This window comes from Coturnix japonica, chromosome 23 (genome assembly GCF_001577835.2).
Source record: "Coturnix japonica isolate 7356 chromosome 23, Coturnix japonica 2.1, whole genome shotgun sequence".
Taxonomy (NCBI): Eukaryota; Metazoa; Chordata; class Aves; order Galliformes; family Phasianidae; genus Coturnix; species Coturnix japonica.
The window spans coordinates 4,174,325-4,195,949 of NC_029538.1; the positions used below are offsets into that span (position 1 = coordinate 4,174,325).

Here is a 21,625-nt window from a genome sequence, read left to right on the forward strand (position 1 = left end):
TTGCATTCCAAGGCACTGAGCTCATGTGCTTTATCCAGTCAATTATTTCTTGGTCCTTGCCTTCAGACAGCCTTGTATTTTGGCACTCAGCCTTATGCTGCTGATCCAGGGAAGTCATTTCACAGACATGATGGTATCCCAGGATCTCATCGTTCACAAGAAGTTGTTGCAGTCTGGAGGGATGCTGGCAGCCATCCACGTTGCAGCCATCCACATTGCAGCCATCCACGTTGCAGCCATCCACATTGCAGCCTGCTTTCTGCCACTGGTGGGATGGCTCTGTGTGCACTCACCTGCACCCCAGCAGGGCAGGATTCTGCTGCTTTCTCCCCACTGACTTCAGTTTGAAGCCTTTAATAAGTTAAAGTCGTCGGTGGATTGCAGTTTTAATGAGGGGTATTCCTATGTTCCTATTTCAGAAGGAGTTTGTATTTAAAGGGCTGTCATTAGCTGGTTTGGCTGCATAGGAGCCTAATAATGACCCAGATTCTAGAAAACTGGATTGCGGAATCAGGATATTGTTCCAGTACTCATTTATTAGGAGTAATTTACTGGTTAATCAGACCCAGGAGGTTCTCCTTCATCAGGGTAATGTGCAGACCACGTGTAACTGCAGCCAGTGCTGCTCAGGTGTCAGCTGTGTCTGCAGACCTTCAGATGTGCATTGCCCGTGTGTGGACAGGCTGGTGAATACATCAGCTTTTAAGCTGTGATGTATGCATTATCTCTCTTCTTGTACATCTTTGTCTTTCAAATATGAACAAAATCCCAATTTCTTGAATAAAATAATCCTGGCTTTAGAAAGAAATAGTACTGAGGTAGTCTTGGGTGTTCCATGGGTTTTGGGCAGGCTGACTCTACAGCTTCAGAAGGAGGAGGAGGCAATTAAACACCAAGAAATGATTACGGGCCATTCTGTTTAGTTGACCCTTTTTCACATTGCTTTAGGGTTGAGTTTTTGGAGTCTCATCTTCAGATCTGTTCATTTTCTGGCTTTTCTGCCAGCCTTGTGCCCAGCCCAGATGGTAGAAGCATCTTCTTCAGCAGTGCCATAGGACAAACTTCTCCTTCTGGAAGCTTCCTGGGCACGTTGCCTTATTATTCAGAAACTCCCTGTCCCTTTTAATTCCTTCTTACACTCTCCTCTCCCCTTGGTTAGATTCCTTTTGAGCTTTTAAAACGGTTTGGGCACAAGTTGTTGTTGGTAAGGAAATCAAACCCGTTCCTTGGCTTTTGTATGTCATAAACTGAAATGGTTAAAATCCATTCCTTTCAGTTCATAATAACTTCGAGCAGAGGTTGCCTGGAACTAAAGCTCTATGCTATAGAATGCACTACGTGGAGGTGTAGCACAACTGAAATAAGAGGGATAGATGGATAAATCAGCAGTTTGTGTTAACTGTCTGTGAAAAGACGGCTGCTTTCCTTTTCTTTGAAGTGATAAATAGTTAATTAGCAACATCAGCTTATAAAGGGTTTCTGAGAGAGTTTGTTTGTTGAGTGTTTCATCCTGGAAGCTTGATTTACAGGCAGGGAATGGCTGCATCTCTTTGAAGCAAAGGCTGAGAGAAATGCACTAATTGTTTTGGGAAGGGCACTGCTGTGCATGCGTGGTCATTGCACGATGCTTTGCATGCTCACATTACTTGGAGCTGTAGAAAACTGGAGCCTGACAGCTCTCCTCTGCATGGCTGTGGGGATCCAGGTAAGGCACAGGAGTAAATGGGAACCAGTGGCATCGGAATCCATTGCCATAAGAGCATGTAAAGAGATCATCAGGGCTCCAGGTACCAAAGCTGTGCAGAGAGGACCGTATCTCATGGGTCCTTGCAGTTCCCACCTCACAAATCAACTAGTGCTGTTTGTGGACATGCAGAGCTCTTACTTGAAGGCCCATGTTAGAAATATGTTGCTAAAGAGGCGAGCTCACCTCCCTGATTCATGTTGCTTTCATGCAGGGGGTTGATATCATCGTTGTGCATCCCCCCAGCATGTGTGAAGGAGGAGTGGAAGGAGAATTAATTAAAATGCCTGTAAAATACTTTGAAGATTAAAGCATTCTGGGCCAGAGCTGAAGCCTGCTGAAGTCGGTGGTAATCTTTTCATTGACTTGAGTGGTCTTTGGATCGGGTCCTGTTATATGGAGCTTTTAATATGAGCAATGGGAAAACCACCGAGCTGAATTTAGAACTCATTTGCAAGTCATCTGTTCTATATTTGGAGAAGAACTGTGAGCCAGATTCTATGAGCTACATAATCCCCTCGAAGTTTGCTCAGAAACCCACATAAACAGCATTAGGGGCATAGTGCTCTGCAGCTGACAACTCGGAATCATTTCCTATACAGGGGCTGACATAGAAAAGCTATTTGGGGGAATATTGAGGGCTGATGGATTTCTTTTTTCCCCCCCAGTCTTTGGTGCCGTGGGAATTAATTTCAACCACGCTGGAAAAAAATAAATCACGGGGGAACTGAGAAATGCATGTGATAATTGGTGCATTTGCATCAAAACTATTTCTGAACCTTCTTGACATAACAAATGTCACTGGCTGGTATTTCTCCTGGGGTTGTTCTCACCTGGAGCCCAGCTCGCCAAATAAAGCTCTGTCCAAGCTCCTGTGTCATCGATGGAGAGAGATGGGTCCCTCCAGGGGATGATTCATCTCGATGAGGATGGATGCTCGAGACGGGGGAGGACGGGGGGAGAATGAGTAATGTGAGCTTGTAAAGCATTTGAATATAACTGCAAGAGGTGCTGTACTCCATGGAGAGAGCGACTGTGGGGCTTGATTTTTTTCCTATGGATGTGACTGCATTTCAAATCACTTTGCAGTACGTGAAGCCTGAGAATCAGGTGTCATTCGAAGCCTGTTTTCTCAACTTTGCTAATTGCTTCCTGTCACTTCAGGAGCTTAAAACTGAGGTTTTGTGTCATCCGTGTGTTTGTACGTGCTGGTGGGCCTCTTGTTGTTTAATGAATCATTAAGTAATTTCCAGCCTATAGCCCAAATAGGAAAGGAAAACGGATAAATAAGTATTATATTCAGCATCCTGCTCCAGAGCCACAAGGTTAGTCTTCAGTATACTGGAATGTAATTAGTTATTTAATTAGGGTCAGACTCCCTAGAAGGCGGTTTACTTGAACGAGTGGTTTAACTAATGATGTGTGCTGTTTTACAGCCCTGTGTTCTTTGTATTAATTACATTATTCCATCATTACATGGCTTAATAATAATCTGCACGCGTTAATATTTTGATACTACTGACTAAAATTAATGGTTCCGAGCTTCTGTGAAGGACCACAAAGGCTCCTGTTCCAAGATCCTGCTACCTCTGGGTAACACACTTCAGTCAAACACCAAATCAGCTTTTCTTTTAGATGCATTTAAATAATAGTTAATTGCATTTGTGTGTAGAGGGTGGTAGCACCTGGTGGTTCGATTTGAACTCTGTACGCACCTATTATGGTCACTTTGGGGTCTGATTGGGGTGGAATTGTGGTGGCAGCTGCAATTCCTCTCCCCAGGCAGCAGGCACTGTGTGTCTTTATTTTCTACTGTGGGAATGAAAGAGTCATCTGGAAAATCAGTAGATAAAGCAGAAAAGCCTGATAGGCGACTTCAGTAAGAGCACCATATTTGTGTGCTGAAACCATATTTGTGTGCTGAAAAATGTGCCACGGGGCTCTAAAAAGTGAGGTCAGCGTAGGTGATGTCCTGGGGATAGTAATGATCTTATAAAGTGCTCTGGGATCGAGCAGCAGAATGAGCAAGGTGGGAGGGTCTGCTGGCTGCTTTGGCTGTTGGTCCTTATTAACAACGCTGCGTCTTTGCCAGGTTATCAAACTCACCTTTGAAGAATTTGAACTGGAAAGAGGATATGACACTCTGACAGTCGGGGATGGAGGACAAGTGGGAGACCAGAAGTCTGTGCTTTACGTGTAAGTGCTGTGTCCTTAATGTGTTCGAGTTTTGCTGCTGAGATTTAGCAGATGGGGTTGGATGAAGGAGCCCAGTCTGCTTGCTGCTCCTCACTGAATGTTTTATAAGCTGCCTATTGCTGGTGTTTTCTCATCACATTCTCTTAGGCTTCAGCTGACAGAAAGGCTTTTACCTCTTTGCTTCTCTTCTCTTGAACTCCTTTTGTCAGGACCCCATAGAGAGAAGCTGAGGCTGCCCAGGGAGAAGGAGTAAAATTAAGATACCAGAGGAAATGCAAATGGAGCAGAAGCTCCATCGGGTCTTGAGCACATCTGAAAGCCTGGCTTCTTATCTTGTCTGGGTGCTGTTGCCTCCACTGAGTAAAGACATAAACCAGGGGTGTTTATCAAGGTCTTTAGTGTCTCAAGGGTATCTGCGGGGCCAGGTGCTATGGCAGGAGCAGGGAAAAGTCACTGGGACTTTGAGGAGGAGCATTGGAAATGGTGGTGGGGGTTTGGCATCAGGGCAGCCAGTGCTGGGGCTTGAACCTGAAGGATCCCCCCTTCTCTACCTTCTCCATTTCTCCGAGTTCCATTTTGCTGCTCTTCTCAGGATGTGAACAGCAGCGATGCTGAAAGTCACAAACTCCAGCCTGCGACGTATAGAAACGTAAAGCCTGATCATTGCAAAAGTGTGTGCAATTAAAGTGTCACAGAACATTTCACAGCTGATTGGGCCAAATGTGCAAATTACAGCCAAGGGAATCGTTTGGAAGAACTTGCTGAAATGGTTTCTTGCTCCCCCCCCCCCTTTCTGTTTGCCTGAGGTCTATGGGTGGAGGCCCAGATTCTGTTCTTCCATGTTTTCTCATGTATTTCATGTATTTAATCATTCCATGTGGATGAGGGGATCAATGCCATGCTAATGCAGACGCAGAATCCCTGTGACTGACTGCAGTGGTGTTGTGGTATCTCCTCCCACTGCTGGCCAACGCTTCCCATTCAATTGCTGATGCTGATCCTAAAAGGGAATTTATTTATTTATTACCTGAGAGGAAATTGAAAATCAATGAAGGACCCCCCATGCAGGAAACCAACCCTGTTAATGATGAGAGTTCCAATTTTCTTACTATTTGTTGTTTATTTGCTGCTGTTGAAGAGGAACTCAGTCCTGCAGACTGAGAAACCAATAAAGGCATCTGAGTCGACTTTCATAGCAGCAGACATTATCCCAAAGTGAGGTATAAAGGACCATTTGTTTTCAGTCTCACTCTCGTGCCTGTAAAATGCATCTCAGAGAACGTAACAGATTGTTAGGCTGAGCTTTCTGACTTGCAGTGAGGATTTTATCCCCCAAAGTAACAAGCACCCAGATCAATCATCCGGCTTGTTAGAGTGGAATGGGAAGGCATGCAAAAACTGTGAAGAAACCCTTTTCTGAAGGTTTTTCTCTTGGCCTGTTCCCTGTTCCTGTCTGTCTGTTTGCTGCTTAAATGAGAAGAACCAACAATGGCACTTTTTCATCTTTTCCTTTCCACATCAAACTCTCTGGATGAAAAGCAGTAATTAAGGAAAGGTTACTTCTTCATTTACCAGCAGATACAGAATCCCTGCAACTGACTAGGATCGATAACATGCCTGATGGGGGTCTGAGGAGTGATGGAGCAGAGCTGTGGGTGTGGGAGATGGATGCAGTTTCAGGGGGAAGCAGATTGCTTATGTGATGGTTTCAGGTGCTGTAGTGGCTCCTATTGCTTATGTGAGTGGTGAGAAAATCTGTGGGGTGGGGAGGGAATTGCATTTGTATGGCATCATTGGTCGCAGTTCTGATGCTGGGTACTTGTTGTGGGTATGGGAAAGAGCCTGAACTCAGCAGGCAGCCAGTTTAAGGGTGTCAAGCAGGTAAAATAAGTAGCAAAACCCTTCGACTCGTTTTGCTTCACTCTGAGCAAACTGTATCTGGCAGATCAGCCATGGTGCCTCCAATTACCCAGGAAAGTGAGAATTGCCATAATGGTGCCTGGAGGTTGCAAGTTACATTTATTCACAGGGTGCTATCAACACACAGCTGCTGGGTTCGTTCCCTTGCAGCACTGGGTTGCAGTAATTCTGCTTTGAGAGCTCGGGGTTCCATTTTATCAAGTCTTTCAGGTGCTGCTGTCATACTGGAGAACGAAGCCAGGCAGAAGCTGTATCTGTACATATGTATGTGTTTAGATTTAAGCAAACACTGCAGAAGAATCCTCCTACCCACTTGTGGTAGTTGTGCTTACGGTGACTTACAAATTTATCCCAGATGATACCTTAGCAGAAATAATATAATAGCATTAAATGCTGCCACGAGGACAGACAACAGAACACTCGTATTGCTGGAGTAATGATCCCTTCCCACTCACTGGGACTCTGCTTTCTGAAGCAGACAGAAGGAGCTGTGCTCCAAGTGGGCATCTGTGCATGTAAGTGCCTGCACGGGTGCTGTGTGGGTGGGGGATAAAGCTCTAAAGCTGTGTTGAACCACAGCAAGGTGATTAATCCCAAAGGCCGAGTGAGCTAAACATGCCTCATTAATATGGGTATACTGGTGGCTTTTCTCTTTATCTCATCACTCTCAGAGTGGCTTCTTTGTGGGGTGGGCACTGCCCTGCTCAGCCCACACTGCTGGGGTTAGTGGTGTTTTTCCAGGGGTTCATAGGATGTTCAGCAGGTTGGAGGCTCCTGCTTTGTCTTGCAGAGGAATCAGCCACCACTATGGCTTGTGGGAATTTCCTTTGCTTATGTTTTGCTTCAGACAGAAAGGAAATGATGACTATTGATGCTGGATAAATATATTGTAATGGTACTAAGTTAATACAGCAGTGGTGGTGACAACTTGCAGGCCCTCAGCTCTGCTGGAAGACCCATTGCTGTATGTAGAATGGAGAAACAAACTCTACTGCATGTAGAGTGTTGACATGTTTCTATTTATTTGTCCAGCTTGACAGGCACCACAGTCCCCGACCTCATTGTCAGCACACAGCACCAGATGTGGCTCCTCTTCCAGACAGACAGTGTCAGTAACCTGCTGGGATTCAAAGCAACGTACGAAGGTAACTCAGGTGTCTCTCAGAATACGTCTGCCTTTAAAAAGAGATGAGATGGGTTTAGTTGCTTGTGAGAAAGGAGCTTCTCCGCACGCTGAAGCTCTTCAGAATCTCCCTTAAAATTGAAGCTGTGCTCCGATAAGAGCAGCTCCTGTGATTTCATTTCCATGAGAGCAGGCTGGATGGTTGATGTTTCATTGCCCTCTCATCTGCTTTGTTGGATGAGTCACTTCAGCTGAGTGATGACATCTGCAACAGGCTGTGCAGGGATGTGAGATGGAGTTGTCAGTGGTTCCAGTAGATCAGCGGTCTGAACTGCTAATCTGGAGGATTACAAATGAAAGGAGAAGTAATTCGGGGACTTCTATAAAGAAACCTTTCCAAATGAATTAGGATGGGAATGCTGAACTCTGCTATAATCATTTCTGCTGGAGGTATCTGCGAAGTTAGTGAAAGTAAGAAGTGCTCCTTAATTCCAAGCGATGTAAGGGGGCAGTGATTCTAGCTGGAGCTTTTCCTGGATCCCTGTTCAAAGCTGCTGTTGGGTTTTGCAGATATTCCCATCTCTTGTGATCTCACACTGTATGAGCACGATGGATCGTCATGGATGGATGAAAGGTCTGAGTAGCAGCAGCTGATATCAGCATTAAGGTTTAAATCAGGCTTGCTTCTCTCAGGGGCCCTCGGTGCACTTTAGTATTCATTCATTTTTAAAACATTTTCCTTGGACTTACTGTGTTTCAGGGAAGTGTCATGATGTGCTGGGCCAGGAGCTGACCCTCGTAGCGCTGCTGATTGATGCTAAAGCAGCATCACTGAGGAGCCTGCAGGGACCTGACCTACTAGAAAACCTGGTCAGACCAAATGCCAGCATGACCAGCAGGCTGAGCAGTGCCTGGGAGGGGAACTGGGTCGCAGTGCTCCGCTATTTACAGGATTGCATGACCAGGTCAGCAGAAAGTCATTAAAGACATAGATAAAAGACAATGGAAATGAAAGAAGAAAAGGGGCAAATCCAGCCTGATTGTCCAGGGAGCATCATAATGGTGCTATTTCAGTCTTAGTGGCTGTGATGTTACCAGCCTGTAAGCGTGCTTTCCGCAGTCACTGTGATGCCTGTTTCTGTTGTGTTTGTCAGTGACTGAAGGCACAACTCAGCTTTGCTTTCAGATCTGATTTCATTTACGAATCTCATCCAGAGGGCAATGTGGGCATCGTCTTCTAGCCATGCAGCACAGTGCATAAAGATACAGGGTGTTGGTTTATGCTGCTCTTCTATGAGCTGTGCATCTGTAGGGGAGTTGACTTTTCCCCACTCTGACTTGCTGCGATGTTATGGGTGGCTTCATCTATAGCAAGGCGTGAGGAGCTGCTGCCTGTTCTTCAAATCCTTTCTCTTTTCCTGGGTGTCTTTGCAGTCTTTGTATGGCAGATTTGTGACCTTGCAAAATGGATTTCTGCATGAACAAGGATACAGTTGTGTGCCTGGCCCTGTCCTGAGGTTATGATGACCTCAAAGCAGCCAGCTCCATAAAATTCATTTCATTTTTGCAAGTGCTTTGAGTCGCAAAGCAAGATCCATTTAAGTAAGAGGCAATTAGCACTTGCCAAATACCTTATGAAATTATACCTAACTTACTAACAACATTCAGTACCAGTTTTATGGGCACACTTCTTCCTAACTGCGAGGGGAAAATTACAGCTAATGGAGCAATATAAAGTCAGGACCAAAATCTGCCTCTTAGAAAAGCAGAGCATTGCTTACAGAGTACATTTAAATAGCTGTGCTTCCTAAAACATGTGAGTTTTAGTGTACCTTTTAGGTATAATGCAGCCATAAAGCTGGTTGCTAGTGCTGGAGTGGTTACACCTAGGAGACTTATTGGTGCAAGGATTGAAGGACCTGCTGGAGGGGACGTGCTCAGGAGGGCAATGTACCACCAGGTTTCTGATGTGGAGCTGCTGGAGAGGGGGAGCTTTCCTTGGTGGGTAAAGGCAGAGCATACAAACCACACCATATCTGGGACCTGCTTTGTTTCCCAAGCCTGCACTGCAAGATTGGATTCTTTAGGAACACATGTTCAGCTGGTGCAAATCGGTGTGACAGCATTGATTTTCAATTAAGCTGTGTCAGTCTTTACCAGCTGAGGATCTGGCTCATTAATGTTCATGAAGATTACTTCTAAATCTCCTATGTCTCAACCGCAGCCATGCTTATCCTTTTAAACAGACACTCTCTCATAATAGTGAACAATGGTTTTGGACTTGCAGCGCTTGTCGGAGGAAATCGGGACTAAGCTCCACTTTGCTGCAGGATTCTTTCCTTTCTCATAACCACAGCAGGCTGATTGATGCTGCAATTTAGTGCTTGGCTTGTGGGAGATCTCGCAGCCTCCTGGGGTCCCAGGTCTTCTCCCTTTAACCCATGACAGCTTCAGAGCATATCTTCCTCTTGGGGGAAGCCATTGGCGCAGCTCTTTGGGAGCTCCCAAGCCATTCCCCTCCTATATGGCTTTCCTCAAGTTGTTCCTCCAGGTGACGTGTGTTCCAAACTCCTTGAGCAATGTGGGGTTCACTGGTTCAGGCTCCCATACTGAGAAAGGTGCTTTGGACATCTCAAGCATTATCCTTTTGCACTTGTTTTCCCCACTGGTGGACTTGAAGGTGTATATGGGGAGCAACATGTTTGATCCTGGTGAGCCTGAGGTCATTACAAGCAATAGCATACAGTAAGATCAGCAAGGCAGAAAAACATCTTAATCGTATATTAAAATTATTTCTGTGTATTTTTAATGTAAGGTAACAATAATCTCAGTTTTAGATCTACATTTACAGACCCTCAGAAGCATGAATACAGTTTGGGTTCCAGTTGGCTCTGGGTTAGTGTGGGTAGAGCTGGCGGAGGTCTGCCTTGTGCACCAGCAGCAGGGGATGATTAAACAGTATTTATTGTTGTTGGGATGCTGACGAAGTGTTTGGCTGTGGGGAGCTCAGCTTTGCAGCTCAGACAGAGCTCTGTGCTGCTAAGAGGCTTAGGAGCTGCAGACTGAAGATCTCCTCTCCTGACCTTCCTGGTTTTAATCAAATTGGTGCTGCCCGAGGCGTTGGGTTGCTGAGCTTGCTGGGCTGCCACGTTTCTTTGTGCATATGCATTAGATGTAAGTACAGAACTCTGTGTAGATACCAGCACACAAGCTGCTTCTAAAGGTATTGGCATGCATCTGTCCTCCTGTCCCCACACAGGGCTGCACCTTGATGCTGGGTAACTGTTATGTATGTTATGTATCTGCTCTTAGGTTCTGCATTGCTTCATGCCTTGCTTTGGGCTCGTGGTGAACTCAGGAAGCAGCGCTGGTTTCCCACGGCGTGTGTCCATTCAATATATCGATTCACGCCATAAAATACTGCTGAGCTGGCTGACGTGAGGGCTTTTAGCTGATAGTGCATTGGCCTGAGCTGCTCCCAGGTCGTGTTCCTTGGACTTGAGTTTCACCTTAGATCAGTGGGATGGATCTGACATCTCACTGAGGGGCTTTAATGAGCCTGGAGGGTCCATCTCTGCATTTGCCCTTCAACAGGGGCTTGCAGTGCGAGGGATGTGGTAGAAATGCAATAAGAAGAAAGGGGCTTTCCTTCCTGCTGTATCCTCTCCTTCTCATCTTGTTTCCTCATTAGAGCCTTTTTTTCCTTATGGCTGGAATCAACTCAGAGAGCGAGGCAAGAGAAACTCCCTGCTCCTGGCTCATTAAAGATGGATTCCTAACACTATTAGCTTTCATTAGTTTAAGCAAAGGTAATATAGGTGCAAAACTGTGTGTATAAGACTAAGTGTACTCTTAAGGGCTTTTCAGACCAGAGCTAATATTTGTGTGATTTCCTTTCCTTCTAAGTGCTCACAAATCCCACATTATATGGATGGTGGTGATGCCCAAGGAGGCTGTGGGTGCCCCATCCCTGCAGGCATTCAAGGCCAGGCTGGATGTGGCTCTGGGCAGCCTGGGCTGCTGGTTGGTGACCCTGCACATAGCAGGGGGTTGGAGCTGGATGAGCACAGAGAGTAGCTGGGAAATTCCTGCTGAATTATTTGCTGATAGAAACAGCTGTTTTGTCAAAAAAACCATCCACACAGTGTAATATTTGAGAGAGGATTTTGAAAGATTCATCTCAACTTGTTTCGTTTCAATAGTGTCAAAACACTTGATTCGGATGTTCTTGTTTGGTTTTGACTTTTATTATTCTAATGGGGAAACGACCGTACTTAAACATTCTTCAGGTGGAACATTTCAATCTCAGCCCAGTCACATGTTTTGATATTTCTGAATCACTCATTTCTGTGATTTGAGCTCTGCCAAATATCTCACGGAGTTTATGATGTATGAAAGGAAAAGTAGGAAGGGGGGGATTTGCTCAGGGCACAGATGCCATTTCCAGACCTCTGTAATGTAAGGAGCTGGGCTGGCTCTGTTTGCTGACGGTGGGATCACACGTGGTGGAACGTTAGCCCTAATTCTTCATCTCTCTGCCATTCTTACATTGGTGCTTTCACTCTGTAGATAGAGGGTTTGCATGGTGTGGGGGAGCCCATTCAATCAGCACCTCCAGAGCACCTTTGCTACCTTTATTCTTTCTCAGCAGAGGCTCGAAGGGGAGTTATTTGGGAGTTATTTTCTCTCTCTGCTTGGCTGCATTCTTTTTCTGAGTACCTGCTAGCCAGAGCATGACCTGATCTCACAAAGGCACTGTGTCTGTGTCAGGTCACAGCAATACATCTTTAAAACACACACCTCGCCCTTCAGTCTCGTTCCTGTTTCCTGCCTTTCCAAGTTCAGTTTTCTTCCCACTATTTTCACTTCCTTCTGCTTTTTTATTATATGGGATTATGTGGTTCAGTGCTGCTTTACCATCTGAACTGCTGTCCCCATGTGCAAATACAGACCTCCAGCATTCAGATATTGAGCCTGCAGGAGGATGCACAAAGCCCAGCGAGCTGTTGTCAGTGACAGGAGAAAGAAGAATCCCACTTCACGCCAACTTTTCTATTACTATTCATTTATGTTAAATTATTTTGGGGATGCTTCATTACCTGGCAGTGACTTCTAGTTCAGGATGCACACAGCAGTAGCAGAAGCGAGGTGCCTCATCGTGACTTCTATTCATAATACACCTGTATCTAAGTTGCCTCAAGTCAGCATAATAATGAGGCCGTTGTTGTTATTCAAACCAAATTGGGATATTAGATGGAGTCATGCAAATCTGGGATTATGCGATTCTCTTCTGTAAAGAAAATGTCAGAAAAGAAGTTTCCAATTTGGTGTAAGAAATTGGAAACGGGGAGAGGAGACAGCGGGGCTGATCATAGATGATGGGGATAGAAAGCAGGGGAGGCTGCAAGGAGAGATGAATGTGAAGCAGATGAATAATGCTGAGCAGTGAGATGGCTGTGAGGGGATGGGGAGCTGTCGGTGTTGGTGATACGGAGCAGGGGACCCTTTTGAAATGAAATCATATGGAGCAGCAGATAACAGCAGGCTGTGCCCATGCTTACATGAAGTCACACTGTGTGCACGGTGAGGGATGTGCGGGCTGTGGTTGTGTTCATTAGGGGTCTCACAATCACTGCCATGCACACATGGGCAGACACGCAGCCCTGCTTGAGGTCACAGCCATCCTCTCACTGCTTCTGTTGTCCTTTCTTTCAGAGATCGACCAGGGGAGCTGCGGGGATCCCGGCATTCCAGCCTACGGCAGAAGAGAGGGGTCCACATTTCGCCATGGGGACAGTTTGAAGTTTGAGTGCCAGCCCGCCTTTGAGCTGAAGGGCCAGAAAACAATTACCTGCCAAAAGAGTAGCCAGTGGTCTGCTCAGAAACCTGTCTGTGTTTGTAAGTCAGTGAGGAGACGGCTCTGAGATGCTTTCAGTGTTCAGTGCTGTCTGTGAGCCGTGCTGGGATGGCAGAGCTGCAGGCAGTCGTGGCTCAGTGCTCCCAGCAGGGCAGGGATTGGGGGCAGCACCCACAGCCACAGCCCTGTGCACCCACTGCAGTATTTCTGTGTGTCTGTTGGGGGAAGGGAAGCAATTACCATCAGAGCTTTTACTTTTCCACATGCCGTGGCTTTCTTGCGACTTGGTGTTCTCAATCAGCAATGCAGCTTGAGATGCTGAGGAAGTAAATGGAGTTTCCCGGGGTGTCTTTGAAGCGGGAGGTGTCAGGGCATCGCTGTGCTTCAGAGGATTTTACTGCTTTCCCAGGAGATAAATTCATATAAACAGCTGGTTGTTTGGCTGAGGTTCTTCCTGATAGTTTGTGATGAGAGCAAACGTGTTGTTCATAGTGAGGGTGAGGTGATGTTCTAGGAGCAATAGGGCAGACTTCCAGCCAAGTAGGATTCTCTTTTTTCTGTAGGTAGATTCTGAAAGAGGGCATCAACTCCAATGGCCAGCAGTCAGCAGCGTAGTGAAGGCATATAGTATTTAGTTAAATACCAGTCATTGCACTCTGTTCTCTGTGAACCTCAAATACTGGATATCCATCGGTCAAGGTGGCATTGTATATTGCTTTCTTACACCTTTACTCCTCTGGCTTCAAGTTTGCTTCCTCTAGATGGTGTCGTACTGTTCTCTGTAAATGTTGGGAGACCATGAGGGGTTTTGGGGGTCGGGCAGGAGAATGAGGTGACCTGATTTGTGTGCTGCTGGTTGGGATGTGCAAACAGTTCAGTGCTTCTAATACTGCCTGCAAACACATGATGGATGCAGAGGATTGAGCAGCGTGCCGTGGTGCATCCTGCTGTCCTGAGCAAGTGATTTGTGAGCAGACAATTCGTTGTGGAGAGCTCATTTCCTGGGGCTGAGATGACAAAGCAACACAAAGCAATTCAAGTAACGCGTTGGCTTATTGTGATGAATTCTTAGTTTGTGACTCTGTGCCTTCATGATAACAGCACCTCCATCTTCATCCTCTTTGTTGTCATTGCGTCCCTTAACTGTTCAGGCTGAGTATGTGGGTTAGGAACTTGCAAGGGATGGAATATTCGAGCTGTCGTTCTCGGTTACGTGTGGCTGAGGTTATAAAGTTTACAAATGGGGAACCAGCCCATAATTTCAGCTTTTATGAAGCACTTTGATACAATGATCCTGACGTGATGAGGGATGCTCCAGTTGCCTCTGCCAGGCAGGTTGGGAGAGGAGCTGCTGGGTCACTTCATCCTACCGTGATGCATTTGCTCTCATTGCAGCAGAGCAGTGCTCACCCTCTGGGTTTGTGCGGCTCAGAAGGGTCCTGCTGCCCACTGAGGTGGCTCATAGCTTTGCACAGATGTGCATCTTTCAGGACCCGTTAACGCCTTCTGCTCGCCATTAACCTCAGCTGGGTTCAAAGAAGCAAATCTGCTGAGATGCTCCGTATCTAAAGCTGCTCCCCTGAGCCACTGAGAGCCATTCTGCTGCAGTAGGTGAAGCAAATTAAATGAAAGTAGGATTACTGTGATCTCTGTATACATGAGGGATTTGTAGCTTTTGTTAAGAACCTCGTTTCACGTTTGCAGCCATGTAAGACCATCCTGTTCTTAAAGTTAAGCAGGTCACATTCCCTCAAAGTCCTGCTTCTGTATTGCGGGCCTGGTTTATCAAAGCACTGAGATTTAAATTCTTACTTAAGTGGACGTATATATTTAAACGCTGTGCTGGACAGAAATGCACTTTAAGCCCCTTAATTACAGTGAATGGCATTCTTGTTGTCTCCCACTCTCCCCACAAGGCTCTCCATGGGACCTCCTGCTTCTCCTCCACCTGGGTCCATCCATAGCCTGCCTTCTTCCTTGCTCACTGGGCTCTGTTAGTGGCTGAAGAGCCAGAAGCACAAGCATCCTGCAGTGCCTGCTGCTCTACGTGTTTTCCTGGTGTCTTGCAGGGACCCAGGGGAGCTTCCTTTTGTGCTGCCATCCTGTTTTAGGGGCGCTCTGAGGATGAGGCTGCTGCATTTCTGTGCTTTCAGCCTGAAAGCTGAGCCTGCTGACTGCTGGGCTGGTGATGCTCCAGCAGCACAGCGTGCTCTCCAGCTGCAGCGGGATGCTGGCAGTGCAGCATGGCAGGGCCTGGCTCCAGCTGTGCTCTCTTTGCTCATCAGGAGGATGCACTTCATTGGGCTGCCTCCGTGCTTGTTGTTTTCCTGATGGAGCCAGTGGAGCTGTTACCCTGATAGGGTTTCATGCTGCTGCAAATGAGCTGTCCCGTGCCAAGGCATCTGTCCGTATTCCTGACTGCAGTTCGCAGCGTGATGTATTGTTTTTCTTCATGTGAGTCCGAGTCTGAAATTACACTTACTGATTTTTATCAGCATGGAGGTCATCTGGATCTCCTTCTCCTTTTTCTACACCCAGAAAATGAGAGTGGGATGTGAGTTATGTTGCTGCCTTTAATTTAAGTCTGCGGAGAAGTTTCCTTGTGTGCCTTATTTGACATTAATATTTCACACATGGGGTTGATGTTTGAGAAAGCTGCAGCGGGACATTTCCAGTTTGCAGGTGGGGTTGATGTATGAGTCTGTAAGGCTTCCCATGCAGCTCACCTTGCCATCTGTCACAGCTGTGCAGCAGCCACCACCCGTGCTGTAGCTGCACACATGCAGAGCCCTTCCTTGTCTTATGGCAGCCGCTCTGTGTGCAGAGATGTGGGGGTTGTGGAGGTAGATCCACATCCTGCCCTGCTGTGCAAGCAGCATGCAGCCTGCAGGAGATGAACAGAGCAGTTGTCAGGTGCTGCAGCAGGGGGAGGATGCTCTGCTAAACCACAAAGGAGCAAAAAGGGAAAGGTGTGTAACAGAATCAGTGCCAGCACTCCTGGTGCTGGGCTGCTTGTGGGGGGCTGCCAAAAAATGATGATAAAACCTCAGCATGGTGCAGATCTGAAGCACCGTAAGGGGGGAGATTCCCTCTGAAACATTCAGGGGCACCAGAGAAGGATGTCACCTTCCTGCAGAAGCCTTGGAGCTGCTCCTGATCGGCAGATGGCTGCAGACACCCTGGCAGGCAAACGGCCCAATGCTGCTCAGCATCTCCCAGCAAGCTGAAGAGCTTTGGTTGTTCCCATAACCCACCCAGTCACTGCTCCTGTGTCGAGTGGGTAGAAACGACACCTGCTTTGGCATTGTAACTCCCTGCCGCATTCAGAGGCTTCTACGTGCTCTGTTTTAAGTGTGCTGATGATATTTTTCACAAGTTCTGGTGCCCACAGCCTGCCCATTTCTCTTGCTTTCCAGCATACCTGCTCTCCTGCCCCTGGCCAACACGCTGGCAGTGACAGCTCCTCCATCAGAGTGAACTGGAGAGCTTGTTGCTTTGCAATACAGAAACGTTCTGGTTAATCTTTGCTCCAGATTCTGTTCCTTCGCCTCCCACTGGCCCTGCTGGTGCCTCAGGGTTGAAGAAGGAGAATGCATTGTGATGCAGATGTGTTTACTGAAGGAGCAGCTAGAGAAAAAGGAAAATGCACAAAGTAAAGCACTTTGCTTCACAGCTGGAGCCAGTGCCCTGAGCTTCCAGTCCTGTTAGCTATTGGGGACGTCTGCTTCCCAACGTGAGCCATCAGTTATTAACCAGGCTCCTGCTGAGGTCCTGTTTTTCCAGTCCATCATCAAGTTACGCCTCAAGGAAGGAGCTACTTAAAAACGAAACGCAAGGCAGAAAGTATGTTCCTGTCTTCAGGCTCTGTCCCAAGTGGTCACAGTCTGCGGGAACGATATCCGAAAGCTGAGAGAGAAGTTGGGATTTTTGTGCTGTTTCCATGGAGACTGAACTCGTTACGGCGATTCCCTGCTTTGTTTTCAGCTCCTAAACCTGTTGCCTTTCCCCCTTCCACCCGCTGCAGGTGTGTGCTCTCCCCAGCATCAGCCCAGGGTTCTCATAGCAGGATGAGCAGCAGCCATCAGCTTCTGAAGGCAGAGAGAAGCAAGTTGCGCTTCGAGTGACCAGACAGCGCAGAAATAGCTCCAGGCTGAAAGCACAGAAACAAGCAGCTGTGCTGGAGAATAATTGCCAGATAGGCTTTGTGTTGTGCTGAGCATCGCTCATGGGGATCATGGGGCAGAGCCCTGCGGGCACAGCCGTGCATCCCTTGGCTTTCAGAACAGCGTGAGCTGCTTCACTTTCTCGGTGCTCCGAAGGAAGGCAGAGTGTTGATAGTTTGCAGCGATATGAATAAACATCTGACGCTCATCCATTAATGATGTGGGTCTCGTTTGGCTTTCTTAGGCAGTCCGCTGTTCGAGCTCTGCCGTGATTTATTCTGCTGTATTTAATAAGAGCATTTTTCTAATTGCTTTTGCCTTACTTCCTCGGTAATAATAATTGATAAAGGTCAGTATAAATTTGATCCCAACGCTGCGCACATAATGAAATGTGCCTCTCATAATGCTTAAGAATAACGGTAATAAATATTAATTTAAATCTCTCAGCTCGAGGCGGCAGAGCCGCAGGTATTCCTCACTCAGTGCTGCTGATGGATGGGCTGCGGGCAGCATCGCTGACCTCTGTGTGTCTGTCAGGGCCCCGCTGCTCCTGGCTGTCACGGATGCTCAGAGCAGCATGAGGCAGGTAATGCTCAGCTGCCTTCCACCCTTCCTGCCCGCTGTCATCTTTGTTCTGATGGCGTTTCTCGGTGTCCTTGATGTACTGTTAGACAGCTGCTGTGTCCGTCCGGGTGGCAAAGCGTTGGGGTAAAGCAGGGAGACTGAAGTGGGATCACAGCCCTCCATGCCGGCCCTCCCCCTTATCCCAAAGAGAAAACCTCTTCCTGACATCAATCCATGACGCCTTCATGTTGCAGGTAGAATGGCTATGGTAGCAAACCTCGTTCAGGGCGAACTGCCAGTGGGGCTGGTGGTCCTCCAGGGCTGAGTATCCCCTGCTGGGAGTGGGATGTGGGGTCCCATGGGGTCCTGCTGCGCCGTGGATGCTGATTTACCACTTTGGACTTAAAAACTTGCAGGAGGAACCTCACACCTGCGAGGAGCTCCTCCTGCTCACATCTCTGTGCGGCTGCGTTTATTTGCAAGGAGTTCTTGTTGGCAGATTATAGCCAGCTTACGCTGACAGAATTATTTGACAGCATCCCGTGATATTTCAGCACAGAGCCAAAATCCCGAGGATATTTTGCAGTTTGTGTTCTCTTTAATCTGTTCCCTTTGTTGCTGAGAGCAGGAAATGGATTGTGTAGCTTTTAGCCTTGATAACGTCGTGGTAACGTCCGTCCTGTTTGATTCGAAGCCATTAAGCACTGAAGGAAGATGGGGGGGGGAAATAATGGAGGGAGGGTGAGCACTGAAGCAAAGAACTGTATAAATGCCAAACTGAAACCAATCTTATCCTCCATGCGATGTCCTTTTCCCGGGAATTAGTGAGATCTGTGTTCCAAGTAATGGGTTTTACCCCAAGGGCGCGTGGTGGGGAAGAAGATGAGCAAAGCACACATACATAAGGTATAGAGAGCACTGAGCAGAGGCATGCAGCCTTGCTTGTTCAAATTCATGGACCTTGCCATGCTGAAATACAGTATATATTGAAAACTGGTGGGACGTGAAGTTGCTTTTGCCATACGCACTCTTCCCCTCGACTTCAGTTGAAGACTGCTTTCCTTGATTCCCATGGGAATGGCGGTCTGCTTGGATGCCTCGTTTTGGTGGCCCAGCAGAAGTCAGTGATTGCTTTGCAGTGGGAAGGAGCTGCAGGTTGATGCTGGCCTTGGGCTGGTCCTGCAGGTCCTGGGATGGCAGCTGCTGTTGGCTTTGCAGAGCTGGACTCACAGCAGAAGCCATTGCAGCTTCTAAAGCTGATGATCTTGTTTGGCAGTGGCTGCAGTTCCACATTGGATTCCCCAGGAGGTTTTTCCTCCGGGATGTGCAGCAGAATCCTCCAAAATATCAAATCCCTGCCTTTGTGGAGTCAAACCAACCTGTTCCATTGTGCAGTGGCACAACACATCAGCCAAAACCAGGGACTGGGGGCCACTTTGAAGTCACTTCTTCCCCATGCAAATAAATCACTGACAAGCAGCAGTGAATGGAGCACTGAGCCCTTCCTTTATGTAACCAGAGCTGTGTTGGGAGTTTGCAGGAGCTCGGGGGGCAGGTGGGGGAACATGACAGCGATGTGTGGGGGCACCGTGCTGCATGAGTGATGCTGTTTTCTCATTGCAGTTTCCTGCTTTTTCAACTTCACCACCCCGTCTGGGATCGTGCTGTCACCGAATTACCCTGAGGAATACGGCAGCAGCTTGCACTGCGTTTGGTTGATTATAGCTAAACCTGAGAGCCGAATTCATTTGGCTTTCAATGATTTTGACGTGGAGCCTCAGTTTGATTTCTTAGCTGTGAAGGACGGTGGCACCGCGGAGTCTCCAGTGCTGGGCACCTTCTCAGGAAGCCAAATCCCCTCCTCACTGACCAGCAGCGGCCACGTCGCCAGGTTGGAGTTCCAGACTGACCACTCCATGGAGAAGAGAGGCTTCAACATCACCTTCACCAGTAAGAGCTCCATCCTTTTGCTTTTCATCTCAAGCTCCGAATTCTTAATGGGTACCTATTGGCAAAAGCCTGACTGTACAGAAATCATTGCAAATCCAGAGTGAGGCTGAAAACTGGGGATCACATCTGGCATGCAGTTGGGTAAAAGTTGGGGCCCAGATGGCTGAGTCCATCCATCAGCCCCGTCATCGTTTGCTGAGTCCCTATTCAGGCCTTTAACCACTGAAGGAAACGTGTTGCTCTGTCTTATATTCTAAAGCACTGAAACTTCCTCAGGGACGTTTGGCTTCACTTAAGTCCAGTCTCCAAATCTCAGATGAATGCTATGGTCATTTTCTCCTCGCGTTGTCCTGTAATTTTCTAAGGAGTGTTGTTAAACCTATTCAGCAGAACTGATAAATGATTTTGTTCTAATAGCCTTTAGTGGCACCGCTAAATTAATGGCCTTTCCATTTATGATTGCAAATCCTCTATTTAAAAATAATAATAATAATAACTCAGAGGTCTTAAGAAATCTTTGGCCACACAGAGGAGGTTGGGGGCTCATTGTATGGAATAGCATCATGAGGTAGAGCTGTGTAGCCAGGATTGAGCCCTGGGTGCTGTGAAGACAGGAGCTCTCCTGTGGATGCTGGCAGTGCAGGAGGCAGTTTGGATCCCCCTGTAGCCATGCTGGGAGCTGTGGTTGGCCCTTCTATAAACACATTTTTAAGGTGGATTGTTGGTTTTTTTTCCTGTTGTAAATGACGCAGCTACACTTGGGTTTATGTGTTCTGAGATGCTTGAGCTGCCAAAAGGGAGCTGCTGAGCCTTTCTCAGGCATCTTGCTGTTCTTAGGTAGGAGACAGGAGACAACATATTACTACAAGTTCCAGGAGCACAAGGCAGAGATTCAGCCCATGTTTTCCCCTTCAGCAGTGTATGGTAACACGTTATTGTAAGGGAGAGGATGCTTTGTAGGGAATCCAGAACTGTGCTTGGCCAAATGCATTAAAGAAATGGATAGCATGTGTATGTAATGAATCTGGAGGCTTTAATCTTTTATATATTGTTCATCTCGGAAGACCACCTCCGAGCCTGTGAAGATATAGTACATAATTAGGCACTTAATGGGAAGTTAAGGCTATGGGCTCATTCTCTGATTGGTTGGCTGGCCTAGCTTTAGCTGCAGGAAAAGGGCAGTCCTTTAACCAGAGCAATGTGTCTGTGCAATTCCATCCTTAACTTTGCAGCATGTAGGAAGGTAATAGCTTTGTGTCCTTGCTTTTATCCCAGTAATGGTGACAAGGAAGGCTGGGGACTGCACAGCAGCGAATCACACAGTGTGCTTAATGGGTAACTGATGTCCCATCTATGTAGATGCACACATGAACTATGGTATTTTTAGAGGGCTGGGGAAGCTCACTGTCCTCTCCTCTTTGCCTCCCAGCATTCAGACACAATGAGTGCCCAGACCCCGGTGTGCCCGTGAATGGGAAACGCTTTGGGGACAGCCTGCAGCTCGGCAGCTCCGTGTCGTTCCTTTGTGATGAGGGTTTTATCAGAACCCACGGCTCAGAGACCATCACCTGCATCCTGAAGGAAGGGAACGTGGTCTGGAACAACGCCGTGCTCAGATGTGAAGGTAAACTTAAGTGTTGGAAGTCCATTCTAAGCCTCAGTTTCTCACTTATGGCCATCACTCCAAGGCTGGGAGTTGCCTGCATGGAAGAGTTTGCTTAGAAGGGAGCACCATTCACACAACAACCAATAAGCTCTGAGCTCAGTAGTTCTAATTTGTTTGTTGTTGTTGCCAAATGAATGATGGAGGTTATTTTATTTGCTCGGCTCGGCTCAAACAGGTGCTTTTCTAATAGCAGTAAAGGAAAGCTTTGATTTACCCATGACTGAAAGCTTCCCCACTCCTCTTGGCATGAAGGGAATTAGAGAACAGAGAATGGAGGACAGGTGGAGATACGTCTTCTGTCCTGGTTTTTGGTGCATGTAAAATACATTATATAATATTTATGTAACGAAAGCAGCAAAAGGTGCAGATCTTCCCTGTGAGAAGGGAACTTATTGCTGCCGTCATCCACATGCACACCATCAGCGTGTCTCTTGGTGTGGTA

At 47.2% G+C, this 21,625-nt stretch overlaps 1 protein-coding gene across 1 annotated transcript in view; it reads left to right on the forward strand.

The window, feature by feature from the left end:
• CSMD2 (CUB and Sushi multiple domains 2) overlaps positions 1 to 21,625 on the forward strand; it is a 187,233-nt gene that overhangs the window by 82,954 nt on the left and 82,654 nt on the right. Inside the window, exons 12-16 of the mRNA XM_032448955.1 lie at positions 3,837 to 3,940; positions 6,893 to 7,005; positions 12,699 to 12,881; positions 19,191 to 19,517; positions 20,947 to 21,141. Of these exons, the coding sequence (XP_032304846.1) occupies positions 3,837 to 3,940; positions 6,893 to 7,005; positions 12,699 to 12,881; positions 19,191 to 19,517; positions 20,947 to 21,141 (922 nt within the window). The remainder of the gene's footprint in view (positions 1 to 3,836; positions 3,941 to 6,892; positions 7,006 to 12,698; positions 12,882 to 19,190; positions 19,518 to 20,946; positions 21,142 to 21,625) is intronic.